Source organism: Myotis nattereri (genome assembly GCF_964212035.1).
Source record: "Myotis nattereri genome assembly, chromosome: 7".
Lineage (NCBI taxonomy): Eukaryota > Metazoa > Chordata > Mammalia > Chiroptera > Vespertilionidae > Myotis > Myotis nattereri.
Window position 1 is genome coordinate 54,064,255 of NC_138082.1, and position 20,988 is coordinate 54,085,242.

General features: G+C 39.4%; 1 protein-coding gene and 1 pseudogene across 3 annotated transcripts in view; both read right to left on the reverse strand.

Moving 5' to 3' along the window:
* Positions 1-20,988, reverse strand: part of PSMD14 (proteasome 26S subunit, non-ATPase 14) — an 84,484-nt gene that overhangs the window by 11,576 nt on the left and 51,920 nt on the right. For both annotated transcript variants that reach the window (XM_081095921.1, XM_081095922.1), the window contains 3 exons: positions 13,417-13,524; positions 8,219-8,293; positions 1,167-1,292 (listed from right to left, as the gene is read on the reverse strand). In XM_081095921.1, the coding sequence (XP_080952047.1) occupies positions 1,167-1,292; positions 8,219-8,293; positions 13,417-13,524 (309 nt within the window). The remainder of the gene's footprint in view (positions 1-1,166; positions 1,293-8,218; positions 8,294-13,416; positions 13,525-20,988) is intronic.
* On the reverse strand, positions 3,741-6,043 carry LOC308522501 (pleckstrin homology domain-containing family G member 5-like; annotated as a pseudogene). The gene has a single exon. The product of its transcript is annotated as a pleckstrin homology domain-containing family G member 5-like (transcript).

Consider the following 20,988-nt stretch of genomic DNA (forward strand, 5'->3'; position numbering starts at 1 on the left):
TGCCCCTGCTTTCCTGTAAATGAAGGGAATTGTTTTCCAGTGCAGCTTATGGAGGAGACATGCAATAAGTATTTGTAAACACAACACTGTAAGTATGTGGGTGTGCATGTATTTTACAATTTCTAGATTTTCAACCCATTCATGGCTTGTAAGCTATATGTATTTGTGTGCAATTGAAATAGAATGAAATTGAGTCAAACGAAAAAGAAAACAGAATGTATCACATAATAAGGGTAAATATTGTTTCATAAAACTTTTTTGCAATTACATAAATGCAATTCACACACACACACACACACACACACACACTTGCATTGTACTAGATCAAAATGTAAAACCTATTCTTTATGTGGCTTTGGTAAAAAAGCTGAAAATACATGTTCTAGATTGAATCACATCCCCCAAAAGATATGCTGAAATCCTAACCCTAGATAGAGGTTAAAGTTATGCTGCCCAAGCCAAAGACTGGGACTGACAGAAGCTGAAAAAGAAAGCAGGATTCTTCCCTAGAGAATTCAGAGGGAGGATGGCCCAGCCAAGACCTTGATTTTGGACTTCTAGCCTCCAGAACTGTGAGGGAATAAATTTGTTTTAAGACACCAGTAGATAGTAGTTTATTAGGACAGCACTAGGAAACTAATACAATGCAGAAGATACATTTTAGTCATAGCTCAAGTACTTTCTTAATTTCAAAATTAGAACATAAAACAAAAACATTATCATGGCCACATATATAAACACACAATATAAAAAAGTTCATAAAATAAATTTTATATGGCAAGTATTAAAATATAACATCTCATTGTTGCCCTTTCCTTCCAGCAAAAAGTCCTCTGAAAATTAAGAGACTTCAAATGTAAAATTATTTTAACAAGTCTACAGACGCAATGGCAAACTATAGCCCATGGGCCAAATCTAGCCAGCTGCCTGGTTTGGTATGTAAAGTTTTACTAGAACACAGCCTCACTTCTTCCTTTACGAACTCTTATGCTACAAGAGCAAAGTAGTAGTTGTGACAGATCCGATGGCTGCAAAGCTTAAAATATTTACTATCTGATCTACAAATGAAGCCACTCTATTTTAACTAATGATATTTATATAATGCTTGGCATCTAAACATACATATTCCAAAGACTGTAAGAAATAATGTTGGCAGTAACTTTTACCTTATTGTAATTCTTGGCTAATTCCAACATCTCTTTCACCACTGATTCATTGTGTTTACAGTGTTCACTGTAGTCTTGAAGTGTCAAACCTTCCATCCAACTCTTCTTATGCAAATTTAGTAACATCTAAAAAACATAAAGAAAAAGTAATAATATTCTTCTATGGAGACTATGTCCATTTATCTTGAGAACAATTTCACAAAAATGTTTGGAATTAATGAATTTAATTTTATTAACTTAAATAAACTCTAATAAGAATTCTACTAAATTTATATAACCCAAGGAATATGCCAGCCCCATGGCCTTTGTATTTGCTGTTTTTCTGCCTCAAAGACTATTTTCCTCATATTCCTCAATTTCTTAGAGATAGGTGCCTTCACTAACAACTCAATATAAAAAAGCCCACTCATCCTATCTTAAACAACTTTCTTGCTTTAACCTGGTTTATTACTTTTATAACACCATCAACATCTGAAATTTTTTCTTTCATTTTTTTCTATATTTATTTTAGTTGAATTTATTGGGGTTACATTGGTCAAATTATATAGGTTTCAAGTACAATTTTATAATACACTAATGGCCTGGTGCATGAATTCATGCACATTGTAAGGAAATTAGAATATTTTAATATCACTATTCACCCTTTCTCTATAAATAGAAGTGTCAACCAAATACACGATTGACAATGACAGACTGAAACACACTCGTGTGATTGGCGCCAGCGAGAGAGAGCTTTATATGTATCACACATGCACGAGTCAACTTAGCCTTTTATACTAGTAGATATAGAACAAACTTACTTAATTATAACTGCTTTCTGATTTAGCTAAACTTTCTCCAGCCCAGTGAAGCACCCCAACTTCTCTTTCAGGTAATTGTCAGCAACACAGCAGTAAATATCAACATGAAGCAGATTATTATTGTAGATCACACAGGGAAAACAAAGGGTAAAATATTTAACTGTAGCAGTGTTTGACTATATTCTGCACAGTGAGAAAATGTGAAGTCATTTTCAAGGTCCACCTTTTCTTACTTCTTTGCAGTTGGGTCAAGTTTTTAAGCTTTCTAAATCTCCATTTTCTGGCTAATGAAAATAGGATTCCACCAAGTCTTCTATCTACCTACTCCGGGACTTCTGTGAGGATCGAATGAGATGAGGCATGGGAAAATGCTTCACAGACATTTTAATTCAAGTGTGAAATGTTTGCACCTGGCTATAAAGCAAGTCATGTTCCTGGGCTGAAGAAACTGCAAGGCTAGTCGTTGCTAGGGAGAGGAAGCTGGGCGTTGCTACATGACGTCATTACCCAGTGCCCACAGCCACCATTTCCGGGCTGGGCTGGGGCCATATTTTGCACCATGGGGTCTCGGCAGCGTTGGCTGTGATTTGATGGGCTGTCGCTCTGGGGTGGTGGCGGGGCCTGTGACCCACTGGGGGAAGCCGAGTGTTGCTTTGTCCCAGGTCCCTGGTGCCGTTTCTCTGTAAACTGCTAGTGCATGTCACGGCAGCTCCTGCATTGAGCATCTGCCCTCTGGTGGTCAATGTGCATCATAGTGACCAGTTGGGCACTTAGCATATTAGCCTTTTATATATATACTAGAGGCCTGGTGCACGAAATCCATGCACTGGGGATGGGTGGGGGGTCCCTTAGCCCAGTATGTGCCCTCTCGCAGTCCGGGACCCCTCCCTCCTTACTGCCCACCTGCTTGCTGCTTCCTACCACTTGGCTTGCTGCTCCTTAGCGCTGCCGCGAAGGCCTTGGGTCTGCTGGGTGCCGGGCCTGCGGGTTTGTGTCTTTGATACCCCCAGCAGCCCCAGCACCTTGATGGCGGGGCTTGGGGCTGCGGGTCTTTGATGAGGGCCCCAGCAGCCCCAGTACTAAGGTGGTGGGCCTTGGGGCTGCTGGGTACAGGCCCCGCTGCGTGTTTGTGTCTTCTATCAGGCCCCCAGCAGCCCCAGCACCGCCTAAATAACTTAAGGGAAACTTTATTTAGTCTTCTTTTAAAAGCAATCTAGTTTAAAAATGAGTTGCAGTTAAGAGATAACAAAGAACATGGTACCTAAGAGTGAGATAGACAGACAGAAGAGAGGCTGGGCACTGGTCAGGGGCTTACATGCCAACTGTTCTCCACCTGGGAAATGATGTAAAATCGGTTTCTTTAGTTTTCTGCTTAATGGTCTTCTCCAGAGAGTGGAGTGGCATCTGCTCGCTTCTCCCTGGGGCCTGGCTTGGTGGTCGCCTTGGGGTCTGGCTGCGCTCCAGTGGGATCCACACGGGCCTGCCTGCTCCGCCTGGCCCTGTCCACATGTTGCTTCCTCTAAGTCTTCCTTGGGCGCAGCCCCGGTCCATCACCTCCTCCTGTGCCTCGCACTGCTTCCACAGGGCCGATAAAGAAGCCCACACGGAGTTCAGGTCTGCAAGGAGCTGGTCCTCTGCTTTCAGAACCTTCGGGATCTCCTCTTGCAATTGTTCCCTTCCATGACCTTCCTTCCCTACCTCCGGAATCTTCCCGGAGCACCACATGCCTGCCCTCCAGTAGAAGGTTGTCTTTGTGTGACTTTCAGGGCAGCCTTCAGGGCCTGGTGGCCGCACTGCGGCCCTTCCACGTTGGGCGCCAGGCCTGAGGCCGGACGGGAAGGCAGGCGGCTCCCCAGTAAGTCCCGCTGCACCAGGCACACATGCACCGCCCCCCACTGCGCCCTCCAGGCATGGCGGCTCCACACTGTGCTCTCACTGAGTTAAGCAGAAGGGTGGTCCTGATGAGCCGGTGGCTGTGGCAGCCAAGCAGAGTTCCGACAGGCTGCAGCTGGGGGCTGGGGGCGCCCCCTGCCAGCAGCCGCAGGAGGCTGGCCTCAGATTTGGACTTGAGCAGGTGTCCCTCAGCAGCTGGACAGGGGGGCAGTGGCAGAAGCGGGGCAAGGGCGGGGGTGAAGGGGCCTGTGGTAAATCTAGGGGCCGGGGCGCTGGCTCCACCACAGGGGCAGGGGTCCCAAAGTCTTGCAAGGAGGTGGAGGAGAGGGTGCCGTAGGCGGAGTCCATGGAGCAGGAGCTGCCCTCCCCGGGGCCCAGGGCCAGCAGCTCGCTGGTCAGTGTGACAGATGAGGCGGTGGTACTGAGGGACATCTCATCCAATTGGGAGCTGAAGGGGCCACCCTCGAACTCGGTAGAGGAGAGCGTCTCCCCGGGCTCCAGCACCACCACGGCCAGGGTCTCCGAGGAGCTGTCCGAGGCGCAGTGCTGGGTGTCCAGGCTGTTGCTGCTTTTGCGCAGGATGGTGGGGAAGCTGGCGGCGGAAGTACTACTCTCCCCACCCTCCTCTTCCTCCTCATCTTCCTCCTCATCCTCCTGCTCCTCCTCCTCCTCCAGGCTCTGTAGGTGCTGCTCGCTGGTTGCCCGCGTGCTCCTATGTATGCAGCTGCTGCAACTGGTTCTGGGCATTGTAAATGGAGTCCACCCAGCCCTGGCACAGAGCCTGCCCGCTGGCCTGGAACGTGTAGGCCCCCACGGCGCTGTGGAACTTGTTCAGGTAGATGAGGAGGAAGGAGCCAGGGTCCCACAGCTCCCGGCACACAATCTTGTCCACCAGCAGTGGTGGCCTGATGACCCTGGTCCCCTCAGCCTTCTTCACTGCCTTGGTCACTAAGAGTAGGTCCGTGAAGAGGAAGCAGTACACATCCATCTTGCTGTCCTTTCCCTCCTTCATCCTCAGGCTGCCCCTCCAGCAGCAGCTGACACATCTCCTCCAGGGAGGCACCAGGGATGGGCGCGGTCAGGTCCAGGTGCAGAAATTCCTTCAGGAGCTTGTCCACCTCGTCGTTGCTACCCTCCACCAGCTCGTAGGTGTCCATGCAGCTCACCACGGCAGCCAGCTGCTGCCGCTCCTGTCGCTGCCGCATGCATGCGTTCACGTGGTGGATGAAGCACTCCACGGAGCTGATCATGGTGATGACGGCCTCCTTGGACGTGGCTCGTCCCTCTTCCTCAGCACCGACTTGAGCAGCAGCGAGTACTTGGTGAGCCACTGGTGGGGCCTGGCGAGCATGTCGCTCAGCTTCAGCCGCTGGCACTGCTGGTGCTTCTTGGCCCACGTCACCTAGGCCGGGAAGAGGTTGTTGTCGGGCAGCAGGCTGCACATGTACTCCATGCAGCCCTCCTCCTCCATGCAGAACCGGATGTAGGGCTTGAAGAGGGAGCCGAACATCCTGAAGCCTTTGAGGAGGTCCCGGGCTGCAGCAGCCCCCGCGTGCGCAGCGCCTTCTCCACCATCGGCGCCATCACGCTGCCCCACAGCTCGCGGTGCAGACTCGTGATCTTGGGGATGTTGCTGAACAGGAGTGGGTCTTGGAGGTGTCGGGACTTCTCCCCAGGGCGACCCTTTACCCGGGAGTCCCCGCCGCTCCATTCACCCCCTCGGCCAGCGGGGAGGGCCCTCGGTGGGTCCGCTGCTCTGGGCGCTGGGGAAGAGGAGGCTGGTGGAGGACGAGGCCCTAAAGCAGGAGGAAGCCTTGGAAGGCAGGCAAGGAGCCCAGGACTCAAGGCGCCCCCGCCACCACCCCACGTCCTGCTGGGGCCTACACCCAGGAGTGCCATGGCTGCGGCAGGGCCACCGGCTGGGCTTGGAAGTGAGTCCTCCACGAACAGTCCCAGCAGCCTGCCTGGTGTGGGTGGGGATTTCGGGTTACCTTGAGAGAGGCTCCGGCCTTTCTGTGCTCCTCTCCTGATGGAGCGGTGGAGCGGTGGGACTCCAGCACTGAGGTCAGAGGAGCCGCCTTCCAGCCCCCAGGCTGCTTCCCAAAGTCGGAAGTTTCGCCATTGGCCTCTGCCTAGGACAGGACCTCTGCACCCCCAGGGTGCATAAACACACAGGGCTTCCATCAGGCTCCGCTGATCCTGGGGCCCTGAGGCCTCACTGCTCCGCTGATCCCGGGGCCTGAGGCCTCTCGGCTCTGCTGATCCCCGGGCAGTGAGGCCTCTCTGCTCTGTGGCTTCAGGGCTGTTTGGCTTCGCTCCACCACTTGGAGCCTGAGTATGCAAATTAACCGCCATCTTTTAGCTTCTATAATTGAAACATTGTATCTTTTGGAGCTGTTGCTTCAGGAGCTCAGAGCCCCGCAGCCGCAGGCGGGGAACCTTGGCTTCCTCCATCGCTGGGGCAACCAAGCCTCCTGTTCTCAGCTGCCTGGCTGCCGGCCGCCATCTTGGTTGGCAGTTAATTTGCATATCTCGCTGATTAGCCAATGGGAAGGGTAGCGGAGGTACGGCTAATTACCATGTTTCTCTATTATTAGATAGGAGGACTAGAGGCCTGGTGCATGAAATTCCTGCGGGGGGAGGGGAGGTGAGGTGTCCCTCAGCCCGGCATGCATCCTCTCCAATCCGGGACCCCTCGGAGGATGTCTGACTGCCGGTTTAGGCCTGATCCCGCAGGGATTCCTCTTGCAATCCAGGACCGCTGGCTAACCGCTCAATTTCTTTCTATCTTTGGCACTGATAATGCTCTAGAAAATATATCCTTAGGAAATTTCAATGCAGCTGCAACTACATGTGCTATAAAGCTGCCTGTAGCTAAGTGCTGAGAACTGTGTTTTCCTGCCACTTCAAAAGCAGAGGAGCAGGATATCCCTGCCATGGGGATTCCATTGTGGCCCTCAGGAAAGGCTTGGGGTTAAGTATACAGGTTGGTAGGATACGAGTAACGGCAAAGCTTTTGGTAATGAGAAAGCACCTGAACTGAGCTACTTAAAGCATAACTGTAACATTAATTAATTTATATATTTGCATGTATGTTTTTTTAAGCCAAGGACGGTGGCTAAGTGTAAGTGGTAGGGAAAATAAAAAAGTCTTAAATGTAATTAGTTGAATATTTATAAAAGTTGGATGTAAGATATCAGATTGATAAACTACTTATATATCTGAATGTATTTTCCAGTTTGTGTCTAAGTAGTGCCCCTTTTCACAGCCGGTAGCTATTCTATGTAAAATTAAAAATAATTAATGAACCTGTGGATGCAGCCTGACTCCAAGGCTTGTCATACTGGGGTGTATGTTGGGAGCAGTGATTATATGATCTGTTCAACTGTTTTCTCATGGAATTAATCCTTTGTGTGTGTAATATTGAGAAAGTTTAATATGAGCTCTGATTTTGGTCTGTTAAATCTGAGAGAAATACATAAGAAGGAAAATGTTAAATGTAACCAATCTTAGAACACTTTAACTTTTAAAATTGCAAATGTTTTATATTTCTCTATTTTCTAAAGAATGATATCCTCTTTAAACGTAAAAAAAAAAAAGTGATGATAATGTACTTCAAGCTATCAGCTACATCTATCTACGACAGCAGCCCTGGCTGGTGTGGCTCAGTTGGTTGGAGTGTCGTGCTATATACCAAAAGGTTGCCAGTACTACTCCGTCAGGACACATACCTAGGTTGTGGGTTCGATCCCCAGTCGGGTGTGTACTGGAGGCAACTGAGTGATGTTTCCCTCCTACATCAATGCCCCACCCCCCTCACCCCCAGTCCCTTCTTCCTTCTCTCTAAATTTAAAAAATTAAAGAATAAAAAATTAAATTAAAATCTAGCTCTAAGTATCTGAAAACCTCAAATTGCATTTCCCTTTTGACTCACCTTTAATTTACCCTAGGTAAACATGGTACTTTTTAAAAAGTAGTACACAATTACAATCTAATTTATTCCTTTCCAATGTGGAAAACTATTCAGTTTTTAGTTATAAAAGGTCATTTTATTGGAGAAGACAAAACAGAAAAATCACAGAACTAGGGGCTTTTATAATTTATCATAAAACCAAACTGAAATGTTTATTTCCTACTTTCTCTCCCACTTTAGCACATACCAATAAGGTAAAATATCTTCCAATATATCCAATAAAATATTTCTTTCTTTTATGCTGCAATTCATCAGGAATAAAAAAAATATTTGGAACACTTCCATGAAATAGGTCAACAATTAAAATTCAAGTATACCAGGTCATAGTTTAAATGGTATGAAAAAGACATTTTCTTCCCCTCTATAACATAAAAATTTAAACTTACCTTCTGTTCTAGTTCATTTTTCCGATAGTTAATAGTAATAGAGTAATAATGTCTGTTTAGTCCATGAATTAATGCCTATATAGACAAATGATTTGAAAAAGAACAAATTATTTTTCACTTTATTAAAATAAATACAACTGTCTGAAACTGTTAACATATCCTGTAGACAATACCTTCATTATCTTCTAAAAAAGGCATTTTATCCTAATAAAGATTAAATTAGTTCTCTGAGCTACAAGTTTAGAATGAGGTTTATAGGTGTGGGTCACACATTCTTCAAAGCATGATCTAGAGCAGCACAAATTCAACAGTTTCAGTAGCCTTGCTCAATCAAAGATGGGGTTTGACCTCATCATAATCCAAATTAGACATTAATTATTCATAACTTATTAAGCCTAATTTTATGATAGCTTTGGGGAATCTTTGTTATTTCAAAATTAAAGCCTAAAAAGGCTTTTATTTCTTCACACACAACATTAATGTGGGATCTCCCTTCTTAATTCAGTTCTAACAGATTCAAATAATTGTGTCCCCACATGTCTCCCAATGAACAAAGTAGTTTGTCTTACTGGGTCTATTTAGCTCATGCTCAATCTCACTAACCAGATATTCCTCCCACCCCCTAACTGCACTTGATCTCCAAGACAAACAGGCAAATCATAATAAAAATTTAATTAATGGTATGGCTTTATTAAGAAACAATAACCCTGCATGTGCTGGAATCCATTCACAACTGCTCAAATATCTAACTCCAGCCAAAAAAGTTCAGAGGGTCAGAATGGCATTCTGAGGGACCCTTATCAGCTTGCTATATACCTCAGACATATTTTCAACAAGTATAAAAATAAAGAGGGTTTTGGGGTTAACTCTCAGGAAACGAAAGATAAAGCAAACCAAAACAACCGCCATGCTAATTATAAGATTTTAGAGTGTAGGTGTTACGGTATTGAGGTAGAAGGGGTGGAAAGGAACTATTTAATAAGCACCTAGTATCCGCTTTATACATAGGTCTTCTAATCGTCACAACAATCTAGTAAGTACGATGTTCCATTTGTATTTTGCCAGATAGGAAAATAAGACAATAATCTTAATTTGTCCCAGTTTATAGCTAGTAAAAGGTAAAGCTGGGATTTGAACCCACGTGTTTCTGATTCCAAAATCCATGTTTTTTCTGCCATACAATGCTATAATGTGTCTTAGGAAATTCTTGGATTAAGTCTTTGAATTTTAAGTTATCAGGATAAAAACAAAGCATAGTTTGCTAGCAAAAACCACTCCATAAATACTAAAATATTTTAATACATACTGTAATAAGCCACTTATATTCTTAACATTTGCTATAATAAAATAGTTGATATACAAAATCAAAGTACTTAAGAGCACTTATTAAATCCTTATCCATTTTAAAATCATCAGGAGCAGTGAATTAAATTTCAGTGTATAGAAATGCTGTAGTGTAGAGATAAAAAAAAAAAAAGTAGAATGAGGGCCTTTCTTAAATACTCATCTTTATGCAAATTAGGAAAAGTATCGGTTGGGTAGAAGAATTAGAAAAAGGTGCCCAGTCCTCCAACCAGACACAGACTGGCTGGAGAGTGGAGCTTAGATTTCAGAGCCAACTGCCCCCCTCATCTAAGTACCTTTGTGCAATATCCTAACTACATAATTCTACATATTGGCAATACAGTTAGTAACAGCTATCTATGGTCAATAGTTCTAGAAGTCAGCCAATGTGCCCACAGACAGGTCCATATTCTGGAGATTAACTGTACTGCTGAAATATATAGTTTGGTATTTGAAGGCACTACCTACTTGATTTTCAATTATATTATTTAGATAAAAGTATTAAAACTAACAAAGGCAGTGTGAAAGATTAGCAGGTATAACAACAAAGCAAACATAAGTTTAAATCAAATGATATCCTCAAGCAGTCTTCCAATTTTTCCTCATCTGCTGTGTACCCCCCAGTGAATTTAGCACAAATCATAAGTAAATTAGCCATGTGCAGTCCTCCTTCCGCATGAGCCCAAAAAGCACAGCTTATTGTTCAGCTCAGAAGATAATAAATTCTCTCAAATTAACCAATCTAGTTGAATTGAATTACAAGTTGTGGTTGCATATGCCAAATATATGATTAGTTTTATCAAGAAAGAGACTAACCTTTTGAAAGGGTCAAACTGTAAATTAAACACAATATACCAGCAAATGCTGTACTATGTTAGGCAGAGAAAGGAGAAAGTTATGTAGCCAGAAAGTTTCTTAAAACATCAACACTTACTTTTTAAATTACAATTAACAAAGATAGGGCAGATTAGGAAAATTTAAGCAATTCTTCATTAAAACAGGATTATGTTCCAGAAGCTCATTCATTACTTGGCTATTTGAAATCTGCAACAGTTTCTCACAGAAGAGCGTTCTAAAGCACAGTTCTATTCTATAATATATACTGTGGGCTAAATAAGCATCTGGTGTCTGACCTATTTTTACAGCACCACTTGTAGGACAATATATTTTGATTTATTTACAGAGCTTAGCTTACTTGGTTCTTGGATATCCTGACCCTTTATTTCTTTGCTCAAAGCCTGCCACCCTTTCAAGAAGAAAGTTCTGCCTAGGCTGGAACTCAGTACCAATCTAAAGTGTTATCTATTCTAGAGGAAGAATGGTTTAGAGGAGGAACTAGATAAAGGGGAGTTTGGAGACCCTTCCTGCTGATCAACTGTCAGGTTATTTTGTGCTTCTCTAGTTAACATTCAGAGCAGAGCTTACAATGTTGTTGGTATGACAAATTTAAAACAAGTACACAAATAAACATCATAGTGAAATAAACTTCAAAATCAATCACCATCTAAATTATTTATATTTCCGTATTCACAAAATAACGCAGTCTCATACATTAACAAAAAAGTCTATAGTGTAGGCATTATACTTTCCCCTCTCTACCAGGATTATTAATGGCTTCCTTTATTTAAAACATTAAAGTTCATATAAACTTTGTCTATTAGCTTTGTCTTATGTAGATAATTCAACATTGTTAAGTGCTTTAAAAATAACATTTTCTAAAAGCAGTATGTTTCATTGTAGACAGTTAAAAAAATATTTGGAGAAGGAAAAATAAGAAAAAAAAAATCCTTCCATCCAAAGATAAGTAATACTAAAATTTTGGTATAAATACATAGGCACAGTTTATAATATATATTTGCAACTTGTTTATCTTTATAATTTTTTTCTTACTTAACAAACTTTCCCAAATTATTAAACACTACTGTCCAATAGAATCAGATTTTTTTCAGCGTTACTATAAGAATAGTAAAAACAATAGTAAAAAAAATCAGCATTAGAAAAGCAAAGTGACCACCAGCACTAGTGATGGCTGCTGTCAGTTTTCTATCCCCACTACTTGACAGGTGGTTTAGAAGCAAGATCCATCTCAACACAAACTAGTTTTCATTCAAAATAAAAAGCATGTCCTTTCTGAAGAGCTTCTGATCCCTGAGTTAAAAATTCTGTTAACATATCACCACATTTTTCTGGGTTGCTTTCTTTGTAGCTTGTCTTAGAAAACTAATTGTTTTAAGGTGTAGCTTTGTTCTGCCACTTTTTAGCTTGATTCCATTTGAGTGTTTTAGTACTAAAACTGTCTTAATACTGTAAAACACCCAGATATATGTCATTCTGATGGGCGCTATATAAACTGTGAAATAAATATACTTACAGATTTTAATTGGAAGGCAAAACAAACTAAAATAAGAAAAACCAATGATGCTTTATAAAGTCCATCTCAAGTTACAGACTATAAATTAGGACCAAAAAATACAAAAGTGGACAGGGTAGAATAGAAAGAAGCAGATTTTTTATGTTGATTATACTCAATTTTTCAGGTTAAAATGCAGTGTTTAAATTTAAAAGATGAAATCTGCAACAGGTGGCTATTGACTTGCAATTAGTGAAAACTTCTGGCAGAAACATACCATGAAGTAATCACAATGATCTTGGATTGTGAGATGCTACTTAACCTTTTGCAAAAAATAATGAAGTAGTATGATGCTATGGGGGTTTATAAGAAAGGTCATTATCACAGGCTAAACAGGTCCAATAATATATTCTCTTGGAACATGCAAGCATGGGCTTGTCTGTACCCAATCAAAACAGTGGTAGCTTATTTCATACTCATTATACTTTGCAGTTTTCCCTGACTTATGAAAAAATTTTCCTCCCAAAGTGACACACCTCAAATCTTTTGAAACAAAACATTTCACTCTGATGGAAGATTTCAAATTACTTTTGACTGCTGCAGAAGTAAACTTCTAAAAGTACAGCTATCAAAGTATCACAAAGGCTTAACCATGAATAACTACTGAAAGTACAGTTATCAAAGTATAACAAAGGCTTAACCGTGGATAACTACTAAAGCCACAACTCCCCAAAGACAATGGTATCGCAGCGTAAGGTTTCAGAGGTGGAACAGCAATAGCTACTATGAAGACTCTTCCTACGTGTTCTATTTAACCAAACATGGTATTTCTGTCCTTTTAATTAATCTTCAGAGAAGCAATTAACTGTATAGACACAGGTTGTGGTGCATTTAAAATCACATTTAAAATAATTTTTGCAGATTATAAAGACTTGTGTAAAAACAATGAGGCATGTGAATGATACAAAGAAAACATTAATCACTCAGGAGGATATTAAGTGTTGAAAACTGTAACGGCTGACATCACTTCAAACAAGATATAAATGCTAATCAAAGGTAATATATAAATGTTTTGTAGGACGTGATTTAAAGGTGAGGATTAAACAGAAAAAAAAAATTTAAATACTGTTTGGGAATTATTTCTGGGCACCTCTTAAAATTTACATCAATTATGAATGACCCCTAATGCACTCCACCTGGAACTCCTATTGATCCTTACCAATGTTAACCATGCAAAGCCATAAGGTTATTTCAAGATAAAGATTATACTATGTTCCCCAAAGGGTGTCCTCAAACTATTAGGAAAGTTTAAAGACTATACTAAAAACTGACTCACATAAGCAAATCTAACTTTTCAACAATATTTCCATAATCTTTTAAAGCACAAAAAAAGTTAATCATATACAAGTTAAAAGGCTAAGTATTAGATCTCAGAATGGCCATTTTTAACAGCTTTTAAAATGTAAAACATAGTTTTTAACACATTATCAAGAAGGGGCATTACCTGGATAGATGGCTTGTTTAAATGACCCAGATTTGAGGTTGTTTGTCTTGGTTCATGTCCTAGGACCATCATATTAGCATTGATCAATCTGAAGGCATCAATAACAACCTGTAAAAACAAGGTGTCAGGTCAATTCTCTTTTAAAAAGCAAGTGATGATGCCAAGCAACAGTGGACAAGGCATGATCAACTTGCATCTGTTTCTGGCCTATTTCCAGGAAATCATTTAATTATAATATTAATAAAAAAGAGCCTCCTGCTGACTGTGCCATCAGCACACCACCCTCAATCTTGTAATGTAAGGTGACACCAATTATTGCAATTTTCATAAGGCAGTAAAGAAAAATATTAACTTTGCATCTTTATTATTGAAGTGCTTCATTACTAAACTTATACTGAACAGCCTTCCGTGGTGTGCATATGTTTGTCACCTAACGTTTACCTAATCAAAATGAATGACAAAGAGAAACTAAAACTGAAAGTGAGCACAAGCTAAGGGACCACATCTAAAGCCCAGCCCTGTCACATCAATTATACCACCACAGTACTTGAAATGACAACAAAATTACAACCAGCAAGGCACTTGCTCCATGGATTCTCTTCTAGTCAGATACCTTTTACTTCTTGTGACTATAAAAGACTCTGTATCTTGTGTGATGGCCTTAAGTGTCATCTGTGAAGCCACTGTCAAGAACAGGCAGCACAACACAAGAAAACCAAGGTCATCTAAGCTTTAAGCCAGGAACATGGTATAGAATGACATGGCATGCAGTTCACAGTAAAGAAATAACAATAGGAATCCTCTTTGTGCTAAGTGTATTCAATATTTCTGTATAGAAAGACTTCAAATTCTTACATGATACAATGTCATCTGTTAGCTCTTATATATTAAGAGATTTAACAAGAATCACATAGTCTCATAGCTTTTCTCTGTTCATTACCATGGATTTGAAAGAACTCATTAAAGCTTTTAAATGTTGTAAAGTTTTAAGTAAAGCACTGGGGCTGTGCCTCTTTCAGGGAATTGAAATCAATTACCGAGAGAATAAACTCAATACATTTATTTATCACATAAAAACAATCTTAAAGCAGGATAATATAGTATTTCTAAACTTGTCTTACATAGTGTTAAACAACTAGGATGTATCAACATTTTAAAAGCTATTGCTATTTAGTGGGTTCTCATTTGTACATGTTGTCTGCTAAAGAACAAGATTTAAAAGAAAGAGAGAAAACAAAAATCTCCCTTTCTAAAAGGCTGCCACAAAAGGTCAACAGTATCAGAGTACAAACTTAAACCACAGCGCTAGGAAAAGTGAGTCAATCTCAGGCCTCTATCCACTCTAAGGCAAAAAAACCCCCAAAATAACAAACCCACAAAATCAACTTTGAATTTTGCTTTTATTTCTAACAGTTTGAAATTCCTCAAAGGTTCCTCTTGCCTCAAAATAAAACCAAGTATCCCCCCAAAATGTATGATTTAATAGTTTGTGAAACTATTTTCTTTTTATACAAAAACTACAATCCAGATTTAACTTTCACATTTATATATAAATATATGTCCATCTGTATACTTAAAAATTTTTCTAATGTTTTTCCATACAGCAATAATAAAAATAGGTACTAATATCAGACATTATAATACTTTAAGACAGTTGTCTAACATTTTCTATTAAAAAGCACATAAAATGAGATAAAATTAAAATGTAGTCCTAAGAAAAGTGACCATTTTGATGTGCAACTTAAATACAGAATTAAGAATTGCCACTCTTACTATGAGTGGTAAATACATATATTTCTCTGGAATATTATAAGCAGCTGTGAAACTTCATAAAAAAGGAAATTAAAATACCAACTAAGTAGATATCATGATCAGTTAAAAACAAATGTGAATAAAAATTTTAAATTATATTACAAATTAAGAGAAAAATTCAACTATTTAATATACTGTTCAGCTAATAAATGATGGCCTATGTGAAACAACATGCTTAGGTGGACAATTCCTGAGTAGCAATATGATAGCCAATAGAAAATAAATACTTTACACTAAGATTAAAGGAATTTGCTGCCATCACTATAGCAACTGTCTAAGGAAACTAACATGTTCAACAACCTGCAGACCAAAATTAGACTTATATGCAATAAAAACATAAATATGGCAATAAAGTCTACATTTTAATTTCTGTACAATTTTATAATTGCTTTTTGCGCTGTGAGAATAAGTGGGTTTCTCCTTTAGAGCAACCTATCAAAATAGACTCATTAATGTCCAGTGCACTAATGAGCAATGGGTAAAGAAGGTGTTAATTATGCCACTGTACAATTCAAGAAAAAGCCCCAGTGAGCACTTGGAGGTGTGTACAAGCTGAAGGCGTTTCTCCATGTTTATGTATTTACAGCATGATGCAATATAGTGACAGCAAAGTGGTCACTCCATGGGTAAGAATGAAAAGCTTGGATACAATATACTGAACAAAGAATCCCCAATGATTAATTAAGGTATTAGAGGGGAGAACAAGGCAAATAATCCACTTTTTGGAGCTATATGAATTTTCTAATGAGTTTGTTTTAAAGTATATATACATCAAACCAGTTCAGTTTATGCCTTATAAATCCAAACAGGAATTTAGCAAAATACAAAAAACAAACATGAAAACTACCTATTTAATAAGTAATAAAACCTTGTAAGCTAAAGCATGAAGAATATTTTCAGGAATATGATGCTATATTTTTTTAATTCCCTTCCATGCTGTAGTCCTACACACCATACCGAATCTCTATTCACCAGCCTGATCATTTAATTTTTTCTGGTACAAGTGCCTTGAGACTTTTCAGAGGTCACTGCAACAGTAGACAGCTTATAACAAAACCATTAGCAGTTTGGCTAGCTTAGGGAAACCTCTTACTTTCCTTTTTTGTTTATTATCACTGCATGAATCTGCAGCATATGATAGTTTATAATTTCTCAGGCTTGTTAAATTCATGTTAAAGGTCTGTTTTCTTGTTGAATAAATTTTGTTCATATAATGCTGCCTATTTCATACACTCAGTCTTTAATAGCACCTTTGGTCTATGCGCAACTCACAGATCAAAACAGAGGACTAAAATAGGGGTTGATGATGCTATTTACATGTGTGATTCCTGCTGTCTTCTTGTTAGTAGCTTTAATATAATAGAAGACCTTGTCTGTTTTGTAATTAACACATCTTTACTGGAGAGATATTTGGAAGTGATTGCTGTGAATATACTGGTTAGTAAAATAAACACAATCACACACCACTTTCTGTTATCAGACAAATTTGTGAATTGTACACATTATATTCCAGATCAACAAACTGTGATATAACAGCCAAGTAGAAGACACATATTTATATAACCCTTTATTTTTCTGAAAATATGTATTCATTCTGACCTTGCAAATATAATTAGCTTGTGGGATGTGCAGATTTCAGTATCATGGTTGCTTTACTAATTGCAACTCTTGGAAATAGACACTAAATATTTGGAAGCTGCCAATACAAAATAAAAACTACATCTTTTTTGTACATCTGTCTTAGCTTATAAAAGCAAAATAGTTTTAAAAACAATACTGTGTTCCATATTTATTCCAAGCACACCCAAGGGTCAAGAACCTATCATTTCAATTTAATAACGAATATGGTTTAGGACTCAAAACTAATTATTTTTTAATCCCACTTAATTCATATTTTTGGCTTTTTTCATGAGTATAGTACAGTTTATCCAATGTGCTATTTATTTTTAAATTTGTGTTTTCATATCAACTGCTAGGTCACTGAAAGACTAAATTAAATTTCTAAAACACCAGTCTTTATTTCCCAATTTTTACATTCAAAGGAACTTATATTTTTAAGTAACTCTTAAAATTAGTTAATACAAAGGAAAAGGTGTTTGAAAGAAAAATGCATAGCATTTCTGGCAGTAGTTATATAATTCATAATACCCCCTTCTCTTTTTTAACAGTAGCTGCTGCCTTTGGCATTTACTATTGTACTTACATTGAAGTCAATGACTATGGGAAGTGTTTATACAGAAAATGAACTAGAATAATTGTTTTGAAGCTTGAAAAAAAGTTTTAAACCTCAAAATCAATGTCAAACATCAGAAAAAGGAAAAAGTGTTACAATTCAGTAACCAGTTAAGTTACATATTTAAATTTATATAAGCCTACCACCATATAAAGTCTCGGAATGACTATAAAAAACTAGGTGTGGAAAGAAAAGCAACATCCATATCAAATATCCTTTATCACTTAGAAATGACCTGTTATCAACTGCTTAGGCTATTTCCAGATTCTTTAAAAATTAAGGGTGCATGTGACCTGGGAAGTACTGCTGGGGTTTGTGACCATTTCGTTACTTCTGCTGCCATGCACTGCCAGACATCTACAAGAGAAAAACATCTATGTCTCTTGTAAGCCCACAGCATAAAAAATTCAAAGAAATCTTACTTTTTATGTCATTTCCAATGAAAAGCACTAAGAACTAAAACTGACTCATGCCAAATGCATATCACTGAATTGCTGTGATTTCTTAGTCTCAAGTTTGCAACATGCAAATTATTTATAAAATGTCAATTTTATCTTTGAAAAAGAAATTCTTATGTGTGTGTACATTTTCTTTCTTCATCCTTGGAGAATTGCTTACTGTAGCTGGAGATCTGTAGTACAACTTCAATATATTTGGAGGAAAGCGGGATGGGGTGTAACAAGCATAATGTACTTTTTCTGACAAGTGAAGACATGCATCAAAATTTAAACAGAAAAAACACAAGTTTTGAACATATATGCCTTAATGGGAAAAAAACCCTGATCTTTAGAAGCTAGCATGGCAAAAGGTAATTAGCTATTTTTAGAGTCATGAAACTTTGTTAACAAACATATAATTAAGTCTTAAAGTTTGGCATGATTTTTTAGTGTACACATGTAGTCAGTCTGGTATAGGTGTTTAAATGCTTGAGATACTTTGGTGTCAGAATCCTGCCCAAGTTAAAATTCTGGCTCTATCACTTACTAAGTCAGTGATCTAATGTAAGCTATTTAAGCTCTCACTGTCTCCGTTTGTGCATGAATGACACCTCACAGAGTTGGTGGTAAGATTAAATAAAATAATACATATGTATCTGTCCCATAGTTACTAGTGTTACTAACTGTGGCAGTCATGGAATTGCCCATCTCAGATTTCCTTTCAAGAGAGCCTACTGTGGAGAACATAGCTGACTCACAGCCTCCAGATGCTGCACCTTCAGGTCCTCTGAGGGTTCACCCCGGGTCATGCTTCCCTTGGGCTGCTCCTAGCCAATGACTGAGCAACAGAGGTACTAGACCCTAGCCATTCCTGCCAAAACAGGGATTCCTCTAAAGGGAAACGTTGCCTCAAGGACTCCCTTTAGTCTGGCTGAAACTTAGAAATATGCTGCAATCTGATGCTCTTCTACCCAGTCCTACTTTTCCTTTGTCTTCCTCAGGATTAAACCTGTACTGCTGTCTGAAGGTGTTTCCCCTAGTGATCTCTTGCACATCTAATCCCATTTTGACATCTGCTTCTTGGAGCACCCAAACTGACACAGTAAACAAAGCAGAGGACAGTGTTAAAGTTAGAAAAAAGCTATTCTCCAAACCAAATCAGAACTATGAATTTGGCATCCACAAACACTTGGAATATGAAAACATCAAAAGGAAATCAGGGAGAGACACTTAGGGAATATATTTCCTTAGGAAAATTCCTAATTAAAATAAAAATGGCATAGTTATACTGAAATTATCTCTTTTTAAAAATGACAATATGGCCGAAACCGGTTTGGCTCAGTGGATGGAGCGTCGGCCTGCGGACTGAGGGGTCCCGGGTTCGATTCCGGTCGGGGGCATGTACATGGGTTGCGGGCATATCCCCAGTAGGAGATGTGCGGGAGGCAGCTGATCGATGTTTCTCTCTCATCAATGTTTCTGACTCTCTATCTCTCGCTCTTCCTCTCTGTAAAAAATCAATAAAATAGCCCTAACCGGTTTGGCTCAGTGGATAGAGCGTCGGCCTGTGGACTCAAGGGTCCCAGGTTCGATTCCGGTCAAGGGCATGTGCCTTGGTTGCGGGCACACCCCCAGTAGCGGGTGTGCAGGAGGCAGCTGATCGATGTTTCTCTCTCATCGATGTTTCTAACTCTCTATCCCTCAACCTTCCTCTCTGAAAAAAAATCGATAAAATATATTTAAAAAAAAAAAAAGAAAAATCAATAAAATATATTTAAAAAAATAAAATAAAAAATAAAAATGACAATATGCCTAGAATCTCAATGTTCTTGCAAGATAAGTATTTCTAGACTTTACGTGACAAATGCACAGTGAACTTAAAAACTGAACTCCACAAGAGGCTATTAATGAGCTACAAGAGACCCGATCATCTCTGGTCACTGGTCTGATCCCAACATGGAATCCCAATTCTACCTGGTGGCTACTCTGTCAGCCTACATAAAATGAACGAAGTCCACATTCCTCTCTAGTAAACAAACTAAAGCAAGACAACTGACATGCTTATCGACAGCTGCACATAAAGTAAAGGAATAAGAGGCTCGACTAAAGGCTGGGGCTTGACTACGTTAGCAAGGAGGTATGGAGGGTGAATGAGGGGAATAAAGGACTTACATACATTTGTTGTGCTTTAGCATCACCTTCAAAGACAAATGCAAATATAGGCTTTAAACTGCCATTTCTCAAAAGGCAAGGTCATTTTTGCAGAAAAAATATGTAAAGATCAATTACTTTTCTATGTATCACTTTTCATATTTTTATTGGGCTTATTGATTGTACAGAAATTATCTTGTCTAATGTTCTCAACAACTAAGAGGTAGGTATTAATATTCTCAATTTATGGATGAGGAAAGCAAAAATCAGGGGACTTGATGATGCCACTACGATTTGTTTCAGACACAGCATGCCAAAGCCAGTACTCTTCATCACCAAGCTATTTGATATAACAGTTATCCTAATACAAAAGCAAAAAAAAACAACAACAAAAAAACTACTATTAGATTCAGTTACTTGACAGCAAGGTTTGAGTCTTAATCACCATTGAATATCCATTTCCCAGTGACTCTCTGGCACACATAATATGGTACAGAATAAATACCTATTGAAATGTGAAACGGTCCAAGAAAGTATTTTTGGATATTATTTTATACATAGTTTTACTATTCAGGTTTATTTTTTATAGATAACATTCATTATCTATAAAAAATCTGATCACAAGCTTGACAAAAAATACACTTTACCATTTCCTCAGTTTTGAATCCATAAAAACTGTTTTATGGAATGCTGAACTGAAAAATTCAAACATCACTCAAGCACTGACCTGTGTTTAATTTGAAATAAAAACTGCAGAGAATAAAGGTATTTTAAATGTAAAAAAGTGACAGTAGGCATCTATTAATTAGCTTACTAGCAGCTAAAAATAATCACTGAAGAATCAGCTATGACTAGGAAGAAAATTTACCACTACAATCAATTCTACCCTCTTCAGGAAATTACAATAACAACATTAAAACTGCCAAAACTAAGTCCCAT